At 47.3% G+C, this 20,017-nt stretch overlaps 2 protein-coding genes across 3 annotated transcripts; both read left to right on the top strand.

Annotated features, from left to right (window-relative positions):
• Positions 1-1,687: 1,687 nt before the first annotated feature.
• LOC311143243 (ankyrin repeat domain-containing protein SOWAHC-like) lies at positions 1,688-3,629 on the top strand (the record flags this gene model as incomplete). The annotated part of the gene is made up of 3 exons (XM_084179057.1): positions 1,688-2,485; positions 2,648-3,034; positions 3,147-3,629. 3 exons carry the CDS (start codon positions 1,688-1,690, stop codon positions 3,627-3,629), a joined length of 1,668 nt encoding a protein of 555 aa, XP_084035183.1.
• Positions 3,630-11,722: 8,093 nt separating this feature from the next.
• On the top strand, positions 11,723-19,591 carry LOC311143351 (A-kinase anchor protein 17A-like). 2 transcript variants are annotated; one of them, XM_084179193.1, is made up of 8 exons: positions 11,771-11,859; positions 12,439-12,547; positions 12,681-12,790; positions 13,383-13,512; positions 13,686-13,889; positions 14,018-14,242; positions 15,281-15,429; positions 19,475-19,591. In XM_084179193.1, the coding sequence occupies exons 2-8, from the start codon at positions 12,458-12,460 to the stop codon at positions 19,509-19,511; spliced, it is 945 nt and encodes a 314-aa protein (XP_084035319.1). In that variant the 5' UTR covers positions 11,771-11,859; positions 12,439-12,457; the 3' UTR covers positions 19,512-19,591. The 2 variants fall into 2 exon arrangements, with proteins under 2 accessions (XP_084035318.1, XP_084035319.1); XM_084179192.1 differs by lacking the exon at positions 19,475-19,591 and having other exon boundaries at positions 11,723-11,859; positions 15,281-15,564.
• The last annotated feature ends 426 nt before the right edge of the window (positions 19,592-20,017 follow it).

Raw genomic sequence — 20,017 nt, 5'->3', positions numbered from 1 at the left:
TGCAGATAGAAATGCCAAATTAATAGAGACGACATGATTCCTTGTCGGAGAAGCATGTTTGTTCTAGCTACATTACATAGTTATATCTGAACATTGCCCCAGGACACAGTAGAGGAAACAGGTAGAAAAATATCTAATTGTGATGATTTTACAATTTTTTTTTTTTTTTTACATTTTAGTCATTTAGCAGACGCTCTTATCCAGAGCGACTTACAATTAGTGAGTGCATACATTAATCAGCATAACAATAACAGAATAGTGGCAAAGCAGAATTTAACAAATCAAAATATGAGGTACACTCCCAGCAGAGCCCCAAGTCCAATCGGTATATCCTCTGGCATGTTGATGTTAATGTGTTGAATGTCCTCTGTAGGCTGTCCATTGCCAGAATCATTTTGCAGTGCATGGTGATCGAACAGGTTTCCTGTTATATTCATCAGAGGAGTAGGGAGGGTGAAGTCTGTGAATACAAAAAAAAAAAAATTATACAGATGATTAACAAAACCTACACATGACAGTATTCATACCTTGGTTTTTGTGGCAAAACAAATTATTCACTTTTGACAACAGTTTTCAGCTTTTCATACACATACTTTGTCCACAATGTAGAGTCTTTTGGGATCTTCATTGAAGAGTCCTATAAGGTTTTAGAGAAACCATTACAATTAACTGTAGATGATATATGTGATTGGCATAACATTATGCGGCAAACCAATACCAATTGTATATACCTTTGTGTGCCTCCTCCACCTGTAGACATAGACACACAAATAAGGGAGCAGTTTAGTCATCTGCGCCCAATGCAGCTATAGCGTTGAACATATTCTTACTTATACCATGCATTGTTGAATACTCCTTTCAGATTGACTTGAAGGGCATTCTAGAGCGTGCATTATTTCCCTATAACGCACGGTATATTTGCATGGAAGAATTCATTTGACATGTTTTGTTTGAGCTTTCGATTTGAAAACAGTATTGGTATTGTTAAATTTGATTTCCATAATAGCAAGCTAGGACTGTTCTTGGAAGAACCTTTTGAGGGCATTTTTCGGTGCCAAGAACCCTAAGGTTCTTCAAGGAACTTTGAGGATCTTAGAAGAACCCTTGTTGAACCCCTACTTTTTAGAGTGTGGGTGACTTATACATTTTACTATGCAATTCACAAAAATAAAATGCAATTTTAGACTAAATTTCGGAATTTTTCACTCTAGTAGACTTATTGTATTTATTTCTTAGTGAACAGCAGCAGTTTTCTTTGCATGTAGATAAGGTTGTGCTTACAGAAATTATTGGTATCCCCCTTCTTTAAGCACATTGGTATCACCCAAATGAAAACCTGCCACTGCTACCATGGTGGCTCTGTTAGGGATGGAACCCCTGTTAATTTCAAATAGAATTTTGGATCCAAAATGGCCATACAAGTATGCCAGTTTCACTGATCTCTAATTACGTTGCTAGGGGAGGGGATGATGTTTTGATGCTACTGCGACCCCTATCTGTCACACACGGTGTGTCTCTAGGAGGAGAGAATCGGAGGGCAGGGATGAGGATGATGATGATAATGAATATGCTGTCATCGGCGTACTTCAGAGACTTGTCAGTGATGCATGGATGAAACGATGCAACGTCGGAAAGAAACATTTTAAATCGTTATTATTGTGTTGGCTATTTCCACTATCTATTCTAAATGGCGACCGATTGCACAGAACAAGCCGTCCTGGAGTTCCTAATGGAGAAAGGAGGGGTGGTCAAACATATGGACCTGCTTGATCATTTTGAATCAGTGTGGAAAAGTGATTCGTCAAAGAAAACACTGTTCAATGAACGGTTGAACCGTCACGTTGACAGCGTTGCTTTCATAAAACTGGAGGATGGAGTGAAATTCGTGTGTTTGAAGGAAAACAGCACAAGCTCTGTGATGCGCACAGACCCTGGCAACGATGGAGAGTGTAACGGCAATGGGGTGTGTGGTAGGGACAGCCCACTATCTGAATCTGGAGAACGGGGTGGGAGCAACAATGTCAGCCGAGATGGAAACAGAAATTCTAGTGATAAATGTGATTCACCTGAAAAAGACTCAAATGCACCCGACGTCCTATCTTGGCTTGATAATGACATGGAATCGAACGGTAATCTTCATCATCCATGCTGCCTAGAGGAAGGTAAAGTTAGTGATGTTACTTCAGGTGGAGTCAGAGAGGTGAAGCTTAGAGAAGTTAGTGATGATTCCTTCTCAGGTGGAGAGGTGAGGCTAAGAGACAGGAGGAGGAGAGAGTCAGCTCCAGCACTGGGGACAGACTCAGGTGTGTTGGCTGGCCAGGTGCAGGTGAGGGGAAGTAGGAGGACCTCCCGGGGCTCCCAGAGGGCTCTGCTGACCAGCGCTCTGTCAGAAGATGGCGGGTGGGAGGGACTGGACGGAGACTGGAACAACCCCAAGAGCAGCCGCAGGAACTTCATAGAGCTGATGATGAGCAGCTCCCCACAGGTAGGCTACACACACATACACTGACTCACACACACACCGTTTTATTTTATTCTATTGTATTTAAAAGATTTTCCACACTGGTATCTGGTCTAAGGTTGTTTAGGCTGCCATTGCTGAGATGTAGCCTACTAATTGTTACTTTCTGTCTTTGCCTGTCTCCAGGTACGTCGGTCTCTGATCAACCGCGGCTCTCGTCTCAGAGACTCTGTCAGGAGCGACAGTGACTCCACCTCTCTGCTGTCGTCTGCAGACGGGGACTGTGTCTCAGTGGCCCTGGACCCACTGGAGCACGAATGGATGCTGTGTGCCTCGGACGGCCAGTGGGACAGTCTGTATCCGCTGCTAATCCTGGACACCAGCCTGCTGACCAAGAGGGACTTTGTGACGGGCTTCTCCTGCCTCCACTGGGCTGCCAAGCAGGGCAACGAGGAGCTGTTGACACAGCTACTGGAGCACGCCAAGCAGAACAATGTTCCTGTGGATGTTAATGTACGCTCTAGTGCTGGGTACACTCCCCTTCACCTGGCCGCTATGCATGGACACACACAGGTAGGTGCTGTCCTCCTGCCCTGCCCTCCACCCTGCCCTGTTCACTGATATTGTTTTCTGTGGCATGCTTGTTAGGTGGTTTAAATAAAGTTGTATATGCTGTGATTGTCAGGTTGTACGTGTGCTGGTAGACCAGTGGTCTGTAGACTCAGAGGCCAGAGACTACAGTGGGAGGAGAGCTGTCCAGTACCTCCCCCCTGGAGTCTCCACTACTGCAGCCCTGGAGCCAGGGAGCGGGACCAGCCCTATAGGAGGAGGAGAATCAGACACAGAAAACACAGACAGCGGGGCACAAGGGGGGCGGTGGAGATTACCCAGAGTTCTCCAGTCCAACCTGAACCAACTGAGGCTGCTGAACGGATCGGGAGAGGGGGGGGAGGGAGGGGGAGGGGGGTCAGGAAGGAGCAAGGCTGTTCAGAGGAAGTCGTCTCTGAGTCGGATCAACGCACGGCTCCACCGAGGACGCCACAAGACCCAGATCATCCACAGCACCTCCTTCAGAGGGACGGGGGAGGGAGTGGAGGAGGGGGATACGGGGGAGACCAGCCCAACCAGCCCCCTCAAAGGCAGACCAATGTCCAATCTGTTTGGATAAGTCACTGCACTGTTAAAATCGCACGTACAGTAACAGTTCAAAGGCGGCCCTAATATGGCCAGCCTACTGATTCTGATACCATTATGACATGGGAGCTAGTACTAAGGGCCCAGTTTCCACCAAACACAGATTACATTTAGTCCTGGACTAAAAAACATGGAGATTCCCTTTTGAGCATGCTTTTCCGTCCAGGAGTAGGCTTAACCTGGGTCTGGGAACTGTAGGCCTACGTTAAACTTTAGATTTGACACTGTTTACTAGTCACTGGGAAATTAATCACAGTTAACCCAGAACTAAAATATTGCATAATTTGGTCAGATGCTCGTACCATTTATGTTTACGTAGTCTGTCCACGAGAGATTACAGGGAAATAGATCTGGGATCATTTTGCTGTAAGAAAAATGTTCACTCACTAGATCTGAATCCTGTGGGGATTTAAGGTGCTGCTTACAGTAATTACCTCTACATAATTATTTAATATATTTAACATAATTATTTAACTTCTAATATTGTTATAAAGACAAGTCAAACTAACCACTGAACTCCTTCAACACGAATCTCGATGTAACTGCACTTGTCACTTTGAAGGTATAACTACAATGAAATAGGTGAGTCTATAACCTACTTATGATCTTAGATGTTCTCCAATGGGTTGTGTAGATGTTTTACCTGCAGTAAAGTTACATTCGCTAGACTGTGTTTAGACCTGAAATGGTCAGGAATAGAAAAAGAAAGGGTCAGAACTCCTAGAATTGAGATGGGAAAAAGAGTTCCCATGTAAAAAATTAAATAAAAAGTAATCACTTGGTTTTCTTTACTTTGTTTATGAATTTACCATAGAATAAATACATGTTTTCATTCTGTGGAACTGTCACGGATTCTGCCGAGGCTGCTCCCCCTCCTGGTACGAGCAGGCGTCGGCGGTCGCCGTCCCCGGAGTACTAGCTGCCACCGATCTATGTTTCTGTGTGTGATTGCTTTTGTCTGTCTGTCACACCTGTGTCCTATTGTGTATTCATCACCTGTCCTATAAGTTCCGTCCTTTTGCTTGGTAGGATTGTGTGTTGTTGTTCGCCTGTCGTTTTGCTGCGTGTTTTGTTTCTTGTTTGCATTTTTTGTGTTTTACGCATTTTGCGTAAATGCTCGCCTCTTGTTTATTGAGGTCGTTTGTTTTCCGTTTCCTTTTGGAAATTTTGAGTAAACTCTGTTGGACTGAGCCTCGGTGTCCTGCGCCTGACTTCCACCACACATACACCTCACCTCATGACAGAACAACACACCATCTCCATGGAGTCAGCAGGAACAGCGGCGATACCCGATTCCCTGGAGGACCGGATTAATTACCAGGACGCCATGATCCGGCAACTCGGGGTCGCCATGGACGAGGTGTCCAACAGTCTGCGCCGGTTGATGAATCGGGAGGTGCCCACGACTTCTCACACCATCCCAGCACCAACGGCCAGTCCTCCTCTCTCAGCACCGGGACCCAGTGGCATTCGGCTCTCGCTCCCGAGGGCATATGACGGTTCTGCAGCCGGGTGTCAGGGCTTTCTCCTACAGGTAGAACTTTACCTTGCCACCATACACCCGGCGCCCTCGGGATACGAGAGCGTCTCCGCCCTCATCTCCTGTCTCTCCGGGAAGGCGTTGGAGTGGGCCAACGCCGAATGGAGGGGAATAGACGCCGCCACCATCACCTACGCGGAGTTTTCCCGCCGCTTCAGGACTGTCTTCGATCATCCACCTGAGGGGAAAGCGGCGGGAGAGCGTCTATTCCACCTCCGACAGGGGAAGAGGAGCGCACAGGAGTTCGCACTGGAGTTCCGGATACTAGCAGCGGATGTGGGATGGAATGAGAGGGCCCTCATTGACCACTATCGGTGTAGCCTACGAGAGGACGTTCGTCGTGAGATGGCCTGCAGGGACACCAACCTGTCGTTCGACCAGCTGGTGGACATCTCCATCAGTCTAGACACCCTGCTGGCTACCCGCGGACGTCCCGAGTGGGGGTCGTCCATTCCATCCTCCAGCACCTCCGAGCCTATTCCTATGGAGCTCGGGGGTGCTGGCGCTAGAGAGAGGAGGAGGGAGAACCCGAGGAGGGCCAACCCCTGCACCAACTGTGGCCGTGGAGGACACACCACGGCCAGGTGCTGGGGAGGGTCTTCTGAGAGAGGGGACAACAGGTCACGCACTGGGGAGTCATTTCAGGTGAGTAGGCGCCCCACTTACCCAGAGCTCTCTGTTGGTCACATGAGTATTCCTGTGCGTTTTCCACAGGTGGCACCTCATTCCCAGCATAAGGCGCTAGTAGATTCAGGCGCAGCTGGGAACTTTATTGATCGTAAATTTTGTGCTAGGTTAGGAATTCCCCTTCGGCCGGTAGAAGTTCCATTCCCTGTCCATGCATTAGACAGCCGGCCGTTGGGGTCGGGTCTGATCAGGGAGGTCACAGCACCGCTGACGATGACTACGCAGGGGGGTCATGAGGAGATCATTCAGTTCTATCTGATTGACACTCCTGCGTACCCAGTGGTGTTGGGGCTTCCCTGGTTAAGTACCCACGATCCTACCATAGCGTGGCAACAGAGGGCTCTTATGGAGTGGTCTGCCCAGTGTGTAGGGAGATGTCTAGGTGTTTCCATAGGGGCGACCTCGGTAGAGAGTCCGAACCAAGTGCCCGCACTGCGCATTCCCCCCGAGTATGAGGATTTAGCACTGGTCTTTAGTAAATCGAGGGCAACAAGGCTACCTCCTCATAGACAGGGGGACTGTGCGATAAATATCCAGACTGGAGCAGCTCTTCCCAGGAGTCATGTGTATCCCTTGTCTCAAGAGGAGACAGCGGCTATGGAGACATACATAGCCGAGTCCTTGGCACAGGGATACATACGGCCTTCTATTTCCCCAGTCTCCTCGAGTTTCTTCTTTGTGAAGAAGAAGGACGGGGGATTGCGCCCGTGTATTGATTATCGTAGTCTCAATCAGATTACAGTTAAATACAGCTACCCACTGCCACTGATTGCGACGATGACGGAATCATTACGCGGAGCGCGATTCTTCACAAAGTTAGATCTCAGGAGCGCGTACAATCTGGTGCGCATTAAGGGGGGGGATGAATGGAAGACAGCATTTAGTACCACCTCGGGTCATTACGAGTATCTCGTCATGCCATACGGGTTAATGAATGCTCCTTCAGTCTTCCAATCCTTTGTTGATGAGATTTTCCGGGACATGCATGGGCAGGGTGTAGTAGTTTACATCGACGACATCCTGGTGTACTCTTCTACACGAGCCGAGCATGTAGCCCAGGTGCGCCGAGTATTGAGACGACTGTTGGAGCATGACTTGTATGTCAAGGCAGAGAAATGCCTGTTCTTCCAGGAGTCCGTCTCCTTTTTGGGTTATCGGTTGTCCGCGTCTGGCGTGGAGATAGAGGTAGATCGGGTATCGGCTGTGCGTAATTGGCAAACTCCAACCACCGTAAAAGAGGTGCAGCGGTTCTTGGGTTTTGCTAATTACTACCGGAGGTTTATCCGGGGCTTTGGACAGGTTGCAGTTCCCATTACGTCCCTGCTAAAGGGGGGTCCGGTGCGCTTGCAGTGGTCAGCTGAGGCGGACAGGGCATTTGTCAAGCTGAAGAACCTGTTCGTCTCGGCCCCGGTGCTGGCGCATCCGGACCCCTCTTTGCCTTTCCAAGTAGAGGTGGACGCGTCCGAGACCGGTATTGGGGCAGTCCTGTCACAACGGTCCGGCACGCCACCTAAGCTCCGCCCCTGTGCATTCTACTCTAAGAAGCTCAGCTCGGCGGAGCGCAATTATGACGTTGGGGACAGGGAGCTGTTAGCTGTAGTCCAGGCCCTAAAGGTGTGGAGGCATTGGCTTGAGGGGGCTCAACACCCTTTCCTCATTCTGACTGATCACCGTAACCTGGTGTACATCCGGGCAGCTAGGAGATTGAACCCTCGTCAGGCTAGGTGGAACATGTTCCTGACCCGGTTTGTTTTTAAGATCACATACATCCCTGGGTCCCAGAACGGTAAGGCAGACGCCCTGTCCCGGCAGTATGACACAGAGGAGAGGTCCATTGAGCCTATTTCCATACTGCCGGAGTCTTGTCTGGTGGCTCCGGTAGTATGGGAGGTCGATGCGGAAATCGAGCGGGCGCTGCGTACCGACCCTACTCCCCCCGAGTGTCCTGTGGGGCGGACGTACGTTCCGCTCGAGGTTCGTGATCGGCTTATTTCTTGGGCTCATACATCACCCTCCTCTGGACATCCTGGTATTGGTCGGACGGTGCACTGCCTTAGCGTAAAATACTGGTGGCCAACGTTAGCCAGGGATGTGAGGGTTTATGTCTCCTCCTGCTCGGTATGTGCCCAGTGTAAGGCACCTAGACATTTGCCCAGAGGTAAGTTACATCCTCTGCCCGTTCCACAACGACCATGGTCCCACCTCTCGGTAGATTTTGTGACCGATCTACCCCCTTCCCAGGGTAATACCACCATTTTGGTCGTTGTGGATCGGTTTTCTAAGGCCTGTCGTCTCCTCCCACTGCCGGGTCTCCCTACTGCCCTACAGACCGCCGAGGCCCTCTTTACCCACGTGTTCCGGCACTATGGGGTCCCCGAGGATATTGTGTCCGACCGAGGTCCCCAGTTCACCTCCAGAGTCTGGGGGGCTTTCATGGAACGCCTGGGGGTCTCGGTTAGCCTTACCTCGGGGTACCACCCAGAGAGCAATGGGCAGGTTGAACGTGTGAACCAGGATGTGGGTAGGTTTTTGAGGTCCTATTGCCGGGGCCGGCCGGAGGAGTGGTCGAGGTATATCCCCTGGGCAGAGATGGCCCAGAACTCTCTCCGCCACTCCTCCACCGGATTAACACCTTTCCAGTGTATTTTAGGGTATCAGCCGGTCCTGGCACCGTGGCACGAGAGCCAGACCGAGGCCCCTGCGGTGGACGAGTGGATTCGGCGCTCGGAGGAGACGTGGGACGCTGCCCATGTCCATCTGCAGCGTGCCATCCGTCAACAAAAGGCGAGCGCCGATCGCCACCGCAGTGAGGGGCCGGTGTACGCACCGGGAGATCGAGTCTGGCTCTCGACTCGAAACCTGCCCCTCCGCCTGCCCTGCCGGAAGCTGGGTCGGCGGTTTGTGGGGCCCTTTAAAGTCCTGAGAAGGTTGAACGAGGTGTGTTACAGGTTACAACTGCCTATAGAGTACAAAAATATTAACCCCTCGTTCCATGTGTCTCTTCTCAGGCCGGTGGTAGCTGGTCCACTCCAGGATAATGAGATAGGAGAGACCCCTCCGCCCCCTTTGGACATCGAGGGGGCCCCGGCGTACAGAGTCCGGACCATCTTGGACTCGAGGCGCCGGATGAGTGGTCTCCAGTATCTCGTGGAGTGGGAGGGGTACGGTCCGGAGGAACGGTGCTGGGTGCCCAGGAGGGACATCCTCGATCCATCCCTCCTGACTGATTTCCACCGTGGGCATCCCACGCGCCCGGGTCCGCGTCCTCCTGGCCGTCCCCGAGGCCGGGGTCGGCGCACGGCTGGAGCCGCGCGTCAAGGGGGGGGTACTGTCACGGATTCTGCCGAGGCTGCTCCCCCTCCTGGTACGAGCAGGCGTCGGCGGTCGCCGTCCCCGGAGTACTAGCTGCCACCGATCTATGTTTCTGTGTGTGATTGCTTTTGTCTGTCTGTCACACCTGTGTCCTATTGTGTATTCATCACCTGTCCTATAAGTTCCGTCCTTTTGCTTGGTAGGATTGTGTGTTGTTGTTCGCCTGTCGTTTTGCTGCGTGTTTTGTTTCTTGTTTGCATTTTTTGTGTTTTACGCATTTTGCGTAAATGCTCGCCTCTTGTTTATTGAGGTCGTTTGTTTTCCGTTTCCTTTTGGAAATTTTGAGTAAACTCTGTTGGACTGAGCCTCGGTGTCCTGCGCCTGACTTCCACCACACATACACCTCACCTCATGACAGGAACAAATGTCCCTAAATATGTTTACCTATATTTGCTCACAATAAATGACTGTTAATATTTCAAATGTTTTTGGACACACCCTCAAATTCTCCAGCATGATCATCATAGTGTTGGGCTGAAGCTCCTCACTCATATGTTGCAGTTTAGATGTCGTCATTTCCCTTGCATACTATAGATAAATACTACATATTGTACAGACCAGCCTGTTGCTAGACTCTAGCAGTCTGACTGCTGGGCACCTGATGTCACTTTTCCTAATGTTGGATGAATGCAAAGATGCTGTGCACTGCCTGTCTGTCTGTCTGTGTCTGTCTGTGTTTTTTTTCTCTCTCTCTCTCTCTCTCTCTCTCTCTCTCTCTCTCTCTCTCTCTCTCTCTCTCTCTCTCTCTCTCAATTCAATTTTATTCAATTCAATTCAATGTAAGGGCTTTATTGGCATGGGAAACGTATGTTAACATTGCCAAAGCAAGTGAAGTAGATAGTAAACAAAAGTGAAATAAACAATAAATATTAAAAGTTAATATTACACTCAGAAGTTCCAAAAGAATAAAGACATTTCAAATGTCATATTATGTATTCTCTCTCTCTCTCTCTCTGTCTCTCTCTCTCTCTCTCTCTCTCTCTCTCTCTCTCTGTCTGTCTGTCTGTCTGTCTGTCTGTCTCTCTGTCTCTGTCTGTCTGTCTGTCTGTCTGATACCACTCCAGTTCTGAGCCACTGTATATGTATTATACACTTGAATGTTTCTCCTCTCCTTTCATAGTGCCCCTTCTTTTCACTTTGAAACTTATTGGGGAAATAAAGCAATAACTGTTTTAATACATCTGACGTCTGTGTGTTTTTGTAGTCAAAGCAGAACTATACAATTACTTTACACAGAGGTATTGTTATAGATATTGAATGTCTATATGAGACTAATGCTGAAACGTAGTGATAGGTCCTCTGTGGTGTGGTTGAATTATTGATGCTCTCTGATTGGCTATAGACAGTTGAGGTTCATCTAGTATTCATTACTCTGCAGGTGTACAGGCTGTTGGATGGAACTGCTATGCACCTGTTACTGTTCACAGTCAACTCCCAGTCGGCACCTGTTATGTTCATGATGTGTGTCTCTATTCTCTTTCCTCTCCTCCCTCTTCTCTCTTCTCCGCCCTCGCATCCCTAATCAGTGCTTGACTTGGACTGAAATAGGTTCCGGTACTCATTTTGTGTGCCGGTACTGTTTATATTTAGGTGCAAGAGCTCCACAATACTTTTGAGCTAATATTCTATAAGAGGAACAGGAGCTCAAGCAGTAGAACATTTGAGGTGCCGGTACTCAGCTCCGGTGAGCTCCTGTCCAAGTCAAGCACTGTCCCTAATCTGTACTGAAGGGAGTTTAGTACTGATTTGCCCCCGCAAAGAAGTTTACCAATTTCTCTTCTTGTAAAGAAATGACTGATGTTCAGTTTATCTGTGATGATGACAGAGCAGGGTGCACAGCAGAGCAGAGCAGGGTGAGTGCTGCCAGGGCCTCATGGCTGCCTGCCTGACCTACATACACACTGAGGGGAATAATGCCTATTATGTAAATTCCTCCACATCTTTTCAGGGAAACTGTGCCAACATTACTGCCCGGGGCTCTAGCTCTCTATAGCACCGCTGAATCAATGAGAGGGATGAGAGAGGAAACAGAGAGCTGGGGGCTGCGCACTGTACTTCACTCTATTGGGGTGCTCACTCTACTCACCCTACTCTCATGCCTACTCAAGCTGTAGGTTTCCATTTGCAGAAATCTTAGAAAGACTACAGGAAAAGTGTATTTGCCAATATTATATTTTGTCAAAATGTAATCATGACGGTGGCAAATGTTGACAGTTGCTGCTTTCTAGTGGATACTTTTGATACCATTTTTTGTTGTTGACAATTTGCAATTTATCCGTGCACGATTATGTATTTTTTTTAATGAAGAAATGTAATATGTTACATATTCAATCAAAATATTTCTTAATTTCGTTAGTAAATCATTAAGGTATGCGCAAATGCGCTTCAGGAATCGTTGCAAGGTGGCGCTAAATGTTTTATTCTACAGTAAAAAGGACCTTCGGATGTCTATGGTAAGTTCAAAGTTCACTCAACTCGAAAGTTTCCGCCTGTAGCTACATTTGTTGTGCAGAACACTGCAGTTAACTGACGTCTTGTGAACATATTCTAGTTTTGACACATGCAAACAACATAAAGTACATATATTTAGCAGCTGGTGAAACAGGTTGGTGTATTTACGTCACTAACTGTAAACTATTTCAGTGTTTGTTTTGAGGATAAAAGTGCTGGGCCGCATTGGTTACCGTTAGCCAGCTACTGTAGCTGCTATGCTAACTATCTGAAACCACTCAGTCGTAACGTTAGCAGCTAGTCGGCTAGCTATCTTTTGGTTTTTAGTTTCAGTGCTTAGCTAGCTACATATCGGAGATTTAGCTAGTTTGCTAGCAAATGTGTCACAGTGATGTCTGCTTTCTAGCGACTCGATTAAAGATGCCAATATCATGGCTAATGTTTAAAAATAAATAATATTAACTAACGTTACAGTAGCTAGCAAGATAAATCCATTCATTGGCAGTTTATGCATGAATTATAGTTATTTGGCTGGCCAGCCAGGTATCCAGTGGTAGTAGGCTACTAGTATATGAAAGACACAGCACATCTACACATTTACCACACTGATCTCCTTGACTATCTCACTATTCCCCCCCCCCCCCCCCCCCCCCCACTCACACTCCCCACTCACACTCCCCACCCTACTCATACTCCCCCCTCTCTCTCACTCCCCTCTCTCTTCATCCCTCAGCTCTCTGTAGTCAGGTGTCATGATGACCACCATCGTCCATGACACCACTGAGGCGGTGTGTCTGTGTCAGGAGTACAACCTGTTCCTGAAACCCATCGCCAAGATGACTGTGAGTGATACACACACACACTGTCACATACACTTGGACCTGAAGTAGTTAAATGAGCATCTCCAACTTAACGTATTTGACTTCCAGGTGAGCATGTAATACAGTGCTATGTATTGTATGATTTCTCTTTCAGGTGAGTGTGGCACTGCCCCAGCTGAAGCTGCCTGGGAAGAGCATCTCTAACTGGGAGGTGATGGAGAGGGTGAAGGCCATGGTAGCTCCTGAACAGTTTTCTGCCCTCAGGTAGGCATGGGCCCTATGGGCAATTCCACAATAAGTGATGCTGAGACTCAAACATAAACCAATGATTGCGAAACAAACCATACAACTCTATGCACAAGGACGTCTTTTAACAATTTCCAATGAAAATGTTACAAAAACACATTTACTTGAAGAACAGTTCAGATGTAACAGAATGACGGTTTGTGCTGTTTGTGCCGTCATTCTGTTACCAAACTTTGCATCTGCACTGTTCTTCAAGGAAACTGTTAAAATTATTAATTGGTCATGGAGTTGTATGGTTTGTTTAACTTTGCAACCATTGGTTTTTATTTGAAATACATTTTAAAGTGAAACATTTTAGTCTCAGCATCACCCTGTTACCATGGAATTGCCCCTATCCATACAAACACATTCATACTGTTATAGTCATAGGTCACATATTTTTTATGTGTGTCGTTATAGCAATAGCCAAGCTAATAACTCTACAATAACCAACAGTAAAACCATGACAATACTGATAATACGGCCAATGGGTTGCCTGGTATCAATATTTTCTGGTACTGATATATGAATTGTATGGAGAGGTAAACGTCCCACCTCTGTCTCTCCCCAGGATCTCTAAGAGCACCATGGACTTCATTCGCTTTGAGGGCGAGGTGGAGAACAGAGGGGTTGTGAAGATCCTGCTGGCCAAACTGGACGGGAAGAGCATCAAACTCAGCGGCTTCACTGACATACTCAAGGTAGCTGAGCTAATGTTATGTAGGCCTGAAAATGTAAGGGGGAAATGTAAAGTGTAACAATCTGTATTTTTTGTGACAGACTGCCTTCCCCAGGTTCTTGCAAAACAGAACTCTCTTTCTCCCAATCAACTGATAATAATGAATAATTTCTCCCTGGTCTGTGGGGTGTCCAGGTGCGTGCGGTAGAGAATAAGATGGACTTCCCAACACGTTACGACTGGGACTCGTTCTTCCGTGACGCCAAGGACATGAACGATACTGTTCCAGGGGAGAGGCCAGACACCATCCACCTGGAGGGCCTGCCCTGCCGCTGGTTTATCCTGCCTGACGGACCCCCCGACCGGCCCTCCGAGACCGCCCTGCAGGCCATCTTCCAGGTAGGGAGGGACGCACCATATACCTAGCAATCAATCACTCAATCCACCATCGATTGGTCAATCAATCACCCTAACACACCCCCACTAACCCTAACACGCACACCCCCTAACCGTACATCTCCTCCCAGGGTTTTGGTCCGGTGCGTCACGTGGACATCCCAATGCTGGACCCGTACAGAGAGGAGACACTGGATAAGAACTTCAACACCTTCACCTTCGGTGGCCATCTTAACTTTGAGGCTTACGTCCAGTACCAGGAGTACGATGGCTTCGCCAAGGCCATGGACACACTGAGAGGCATGAAGCTCATGTACAAAGGAGAGGACGGCAAAGCTGTAGCCTGCAACATCAAGGTATTGAACTACGCTCACTAGCCACACTACAGGCACACGCATACACTGTGTGTACAAAACATTAAGAAGACCTTACTAATATTGCATTGCATCCCCCCTTTTGCCCTCAGAACAGCCTCAATTCTTCAGGGCATGGACTCATGGTGTCGAAAGCATTCTTGATACACACAAACTTTTGAGCGTAAAAAACCCAGCAGCTTTGTAGTTCTTGACACAAACCGGTGTGCCTGGCACCTACTACCATACCTCGTTCAAAGGCACTTAAATAATTTATATTGCCCATTCACCCTCTGAATGGCACACATACAGAGTCCATGTCTCAAAAGGCTTAAAAATCATTATTTAAACTGTCTCCTCCCCTTCATCTACACTGATTGAAGTGGATTTAACAGGTGACATCAATAAGGGATCATAGCTTTCACCTGGTCAGTCTATATCGTGTAAAGAGCATGTGTTCTTAATGTTTTGTACACTCAGTGTATATAAACACACTAAGAGGGATGAAACCCCAATAGAAGAGAGAGGAGGGTAAGGCTGTGTTAGATTTGGGTTAGGGTTGAGGGGATTGTCCTGTTGTGTGTTAGTTAATGAGAAGGGCTGTTTAGAGAGAGGGTTAGAGTCAGTACAGAAAGGCTTGTGTAGGGCAACAGGTTTAAGGCCTTTTAGTGAAATGAAAGTCAGGGCTGTATTATCATTCCAAGGATCACTGGGCTAAACCAGAGACCTGGTCCCTAATCCAGAACTAAGCCATACTGCCTTAATGAAGAGGGAGAAGAGGATGGAGAGAAAGAGGGAGGGGTGTAGGTAGAAATGAGGAGAGAGAGCTGAGTGTCTAATCCATGGGGGTCAAAGCCTCTCAACCCAAATGAAGAGAATGAAGGGAGGGGATGAGGAGAGAGGGGGTGGAAGGAGGAGAGTAGCATGTCTGTCTGTCTTTTTGTCAGGTGACCAGAGTGTCACTAGTGCACTCTGCAGTCCTACCCCAACTCTAATCAGGTGACCCACTCAGCTAACTGTCTGTCTTTGTCTGTCTGTCAGGTGACCTTTGACACCAGTAAGCACCTGAGTGACGTGGCTCTGAAGAGACGCCAGCAGGAACGACTGAGAATACAGGAGCTGGAGAGACAGAGGGAGGAGCAGAAACGCAGAGAGAAGGAGGAGGAGGAGAAACGCAAGGAGGAGGAAAGGTATGCTGAGAAAAAGAGAAGAAGCAATGTGCTTTGTCTGAAAACAGTGTCCCCTGTCTATCTAATCCTTTCTTCATTACTGGCCCTACCGTTTTCCTAGTCCTTGTTTCTTAAGTGTCTCTACCGTGATCTTCGTCATGGTGATGGGTCCTAGGCCGGGATTCAGTCCGAACCTCGCAATAGCACAGGTCAATATACAGACGACAAAGCGGCTTTCAAAGGCATTTGCCCGACGTTTGCAGGGATTACTTTCATGGTAAACACTGTGTCAGCTCAACCGTAAATTACTTAGTCTTCAAGTGTGTAGAGGGGAGCTTCCACCATATTGCGGTCACCCATCCAGTCCTTCAGATCTACAAACAGAAAGTAGTAGGAACCAGTGGCGGCAGTGACGTTTAAGATGAGGGAGGACGATTCTTTTTTTAACGCGCATTGCCTTATTTCTAGTACAGCATATTGGATTACTGTCATTCATATTCCATTCACGCAGCTCAATGTAACATCGATAGGTTTAGGTTACTACATGATTCTAAAATTTTCCCTATACCCATCATGAGGTTGGTACAACCTAGCCTGTGAATTAAAGTTTACAGCGTAGGTGCACAGGTCGATAGAAATTTGACTAATCAAGGTGACAGACATTGACACATTCAATATCGCCTTGCACAATCTTGCCTGCATCTTGCTGATCTAGGGTGTAATCATTGGTCCAACAGTTACAAACAAGAGTTTCTATTGGACAAATTCAGGTATGTTTATCCCCGTTTCGTTCCATTTGCTTCAGTTTAAGAAAAGTCTTTCAACACAATCGGCGGAATGAATACACCCCTGATCACACGCAAACACAGTTCACTTTCATAGCAACCACATACAAACAGCATGATCCCTTTGATCATTGGATAATTCCTTCTTGCATCTACACGCTCTCCTCTCACCTTTTCCCTTCGCTTATGGACTTACGTTTACGTCATTTAGCAGACGCTCTTATCCAGAGCGACTTACAAATTGGTGCATTCACCTTATAGCCAGTGGGATAACCACTTTACAATATGTTTTTTTCTTTCTTTGGGGTGGGATAAGGGGGGGTAGAAGGATTACTTTATCCTATCCCAGGTATTCCTTAAAGAGGTGGGGTTTCAAGTGTCTCCGGAAGGTGGTGAGTGACTCCGCTGTCCTGGCGTCGTGAGGGAGCTTGTTCCACCATTGGGGTGCCAGAGCAGCGAACAGTTTTGACTGGGCTGAGCGGGAACTGTGCTTCCGCAGAGGTAGGGAGGCCAGAGGTGGATGAACGCAATGCCCTCGTTTGGGTGTAGGGACTGATCAGAGCCTGAAGGTAAGGAGGTGCCGTTCCCCTCACAGCTCCGTAGGCAAGCACCATGGTCTTGTAGCAGATGCGAGCTTCAACTGGAAGCCAGTGGAGTGTGCGGAGGAGCGGGGTGACGTGAGAGAACTTGGGAAGGTTGAACACCAGACGGACTGCGGCATTCTGGATGAGTTGTAGGGGTTTAATGGCACAGGCAGGGAGCCCAGCCAACAGCGAGTTGCAGTTATCCAGACGGGAGATGACAAGTGCCTGGATTAGGACCTGTGTCGCTTCCTGTGTGAGGCAGGGTCGTACTCTCCGAATGTTGTAGAGCATGAACCTACAGGATCGGGTCACCGCCTTGATGTTAGCGGAGAACGACAGGGTGTTGTCCAGGGTCACGCCAAGGCTCTTTGCACTCTGGGAGGAGGACACAACAGAGTTGTCAATCGTGATGGCGAGATCATGGAACAGGCAGTCCTTCCCCGGGAGGAAGAGCAGCTCCGTCTTACCGAGGTTCAGCTTGAGGTGGTGATCCATCATCCACACTGATATGTCTGCCAGACATGCAGAGATGCGATTCGCCACCTGGTTATCAGAAGGGGGAAAGGAGAAGATTAGTTGTGTGTCGTCTGCGTAGCAATGATAGGAGAGGCCATGTGAGGATATGACAGAGCCAAGTGACTTGTACACAACACATCAGCTGTCTGTGATCAGGCGGAAAAAACTTTCCAAGCCAAACCTTCATATCATAACCGCTAACCACTACACACAGCCTACATCGTTCTCACCATATTAGCTAACGTCAAGTTAACATAGCTACTAGAACTAACGTGTTAGTAAACCCGCTACAATCATGCAGTACAGTTAGCAAGCAGTTTAACAGTTACACCGGCAGGCCCCGGTGGCAATAAATTAATAAAACCAAAAGGTTACCTTGACTTGGAAGAGTTCCAGTGTTGGATAGCCAGCTAGGTAAGATAGCATCCCTCACTGTTTGAGCCGGGTGTTTGAATAGGCTAAATTAGTTAGCTGCATTCGCTAGCTACAGTGGGGGAAAAAAGTATTTAGTCAGCCACCAATTGTGCAAGTTCTCCCACTTAAAAAGATGAGAGAGGCCTGTAATTTTCATCATAGGTACACGTCAACTATGACAGACAAAATGAGGGGGAAAAATCCAGAAAATCACATTGTAGGATTTTTTATGAATTTATTTGCAAATTATGGTGGAAAATAAGTATTTGGTCACCTACAAACAAGCAAGATTTCTGGCTCTCACAGACCTGTAACTTCTTCTTTAAGAGGCTCCTCTGTCCTCCACTCGTTACCTGTATTAATGGCACCTGTTTGAACTTGTTATCAGTATAAAAGACACCTGTCCACAACCTCAAACAGTCACACTATGGCCAAGACCAAAGAGCTGTCAAAGGACACCAGAAACAAAATTGTAGACCTGCACCAGGCTGGGAAGACTGAATCTGCAATAGGTAAGCAGCTTGGTTTGAAGAAATCAACTGTGGGAGCAATTATTAGGAAATGGAAGACATACAAGACCACTGATAATCTCCCTCGATCTGGGGCTCCACGCAAGATCTCACCCCGTGGGGTCAAAATGATCACAAGAACGGTGAGCAAAAATCTCAGAACCACACGGGGGGACCTAGTGAATGACCTGCAGAGAGCTGGGACCAAAGTAACAAAGCCTACCATCAGTAACACACTACGCCGCCAGGGACTCAAATACTGCAGTGACAGACGTGTCCCCCTGCTTAAGCCAGTACATGTCCAGGCCCGTCTGAAGTTTGCTAGAGTGCATTTGGATGTTCCAGAAGAGGATTGGGAGAATGTCATATGGTCAGATGAAACCAAAATAGAACTTTTTGGTAAAAACTCAACTCGTCGTGTTTGGAGGACAAAGAATGCTGAGTTGCATCCAAAGAACACCATACCTACTGTGAAGCATGGGGGTGAAAACATCATGCTTTGGGGCTGTTTTTCTGCAAAGGGACCAGGACGACTGATCCGTGTAAAGGAAAGAATGAATGGGGCCATGTATCGTGAGATTTTGAGTGAAAACCTCCTTCCATCAGCAAGGGCATTGAATATGAAATGTGGCTGGGTCTTTCAGCATGACAATGATCCCAAACACACCGCCCGGGCAACGAAGGAGTGGCTTCGTAAGAAGCATTTCAAGGTCCTGGAGTGGCCTAGCCAGTCTCCAGATCTCAACCCCATAGAAAATCTTTGGAGGGAGTTGAAAGTCCGTGTTGCCCAGCGACAGCCCCAAAACATCACTGCTCTAGGGGAGATCTGCATGGAGGAATGGGCCAAAATACCAGCAACAGTGTGTGAAAACCTTGTGAAGACTTACAGAAAACGTTTGACCTGTGTCATTGCCAACAAAGGGTATATAACAAAGTATTGAGAAACTTTTGTTATTGACCAAATACTTATTTTCCACCATAATTTGCAAATCAATTCATTAAAATCCTACAATGTGATTTTCTGGATTTTTTTTCCTCATTTTGTCTGTCATAGTTGATGTGTACCTATGATGAAAATTACAGGCCTCTCATCTTTTAAGTGGGAGAACTTGCACAATGGTGGCTGACTAAATACTTTTTTTCCCACTGTAAGTGAAAAAATATGAAATATAGCTCGCTCTCGCTCTCTTGCTTCTTAATTTTTGAAGAAATGAATTTGTTCAAAACTGTTCAACTATTGTCTTTCTCTCTCTTTCAGTAAACTACTCACCACATTTTTTGCACTGCAGTGCTAGCTATCTGTAGCTTATGCTTTCAGTACTAGATTCATTTTCTGATCCTTTGATTGGGTGGACAACATGTCAGTTCATGCTGCTGCAAGAGCTGTGATCGGTTGGATGACGTATAATTACTGTGTAAGTCTATGGAAGGGGGTGAGGAGCCACGAGCCTCCTAAGTTTTGTATTGAAGTCATTGCACCTAGAGGAGGACAGTAACTAGTTGTCCTGCGGCTACACCATGGTGCTACCCTACAGAGTGCTGTTGAGGCTACTGTAGACCTTCATTGCAAAACAGTGTGTTTTAATCAATTATTTGGTGCTCTGACTATATTTATAGTTTTATCCAAAAAGGATACCTTTTTAAATGTTTCACTATTTTTATTTGTATGAAATTGGTCCTCCTCTGAAATGCCTCCACTGGTAGGAACTAGGCTACTGGGGCCTGTATTGGTGACAGTAGCAGAACTATGTATTAGACTAGATGATGAACCATGCTTCTGCTGTGGTTGTAGGAAACAGAA

Source organism: Coregonus lavaretus (assembly GCF_964263955.1).
Source record: "Coregonus lavaretus genome assembly, chromosome: 16".
Classification (NCBI taxonomy): domain Eukaryota; kingdom Metazoa; phylum Chordata; class Actinopteri; order Salmoniformes; family Salmonidae; genus Coregonus; species Coregonus lavaretus.
This window is presented reverse-complemented; position numbering and strand designations above follow the sequence as displayed.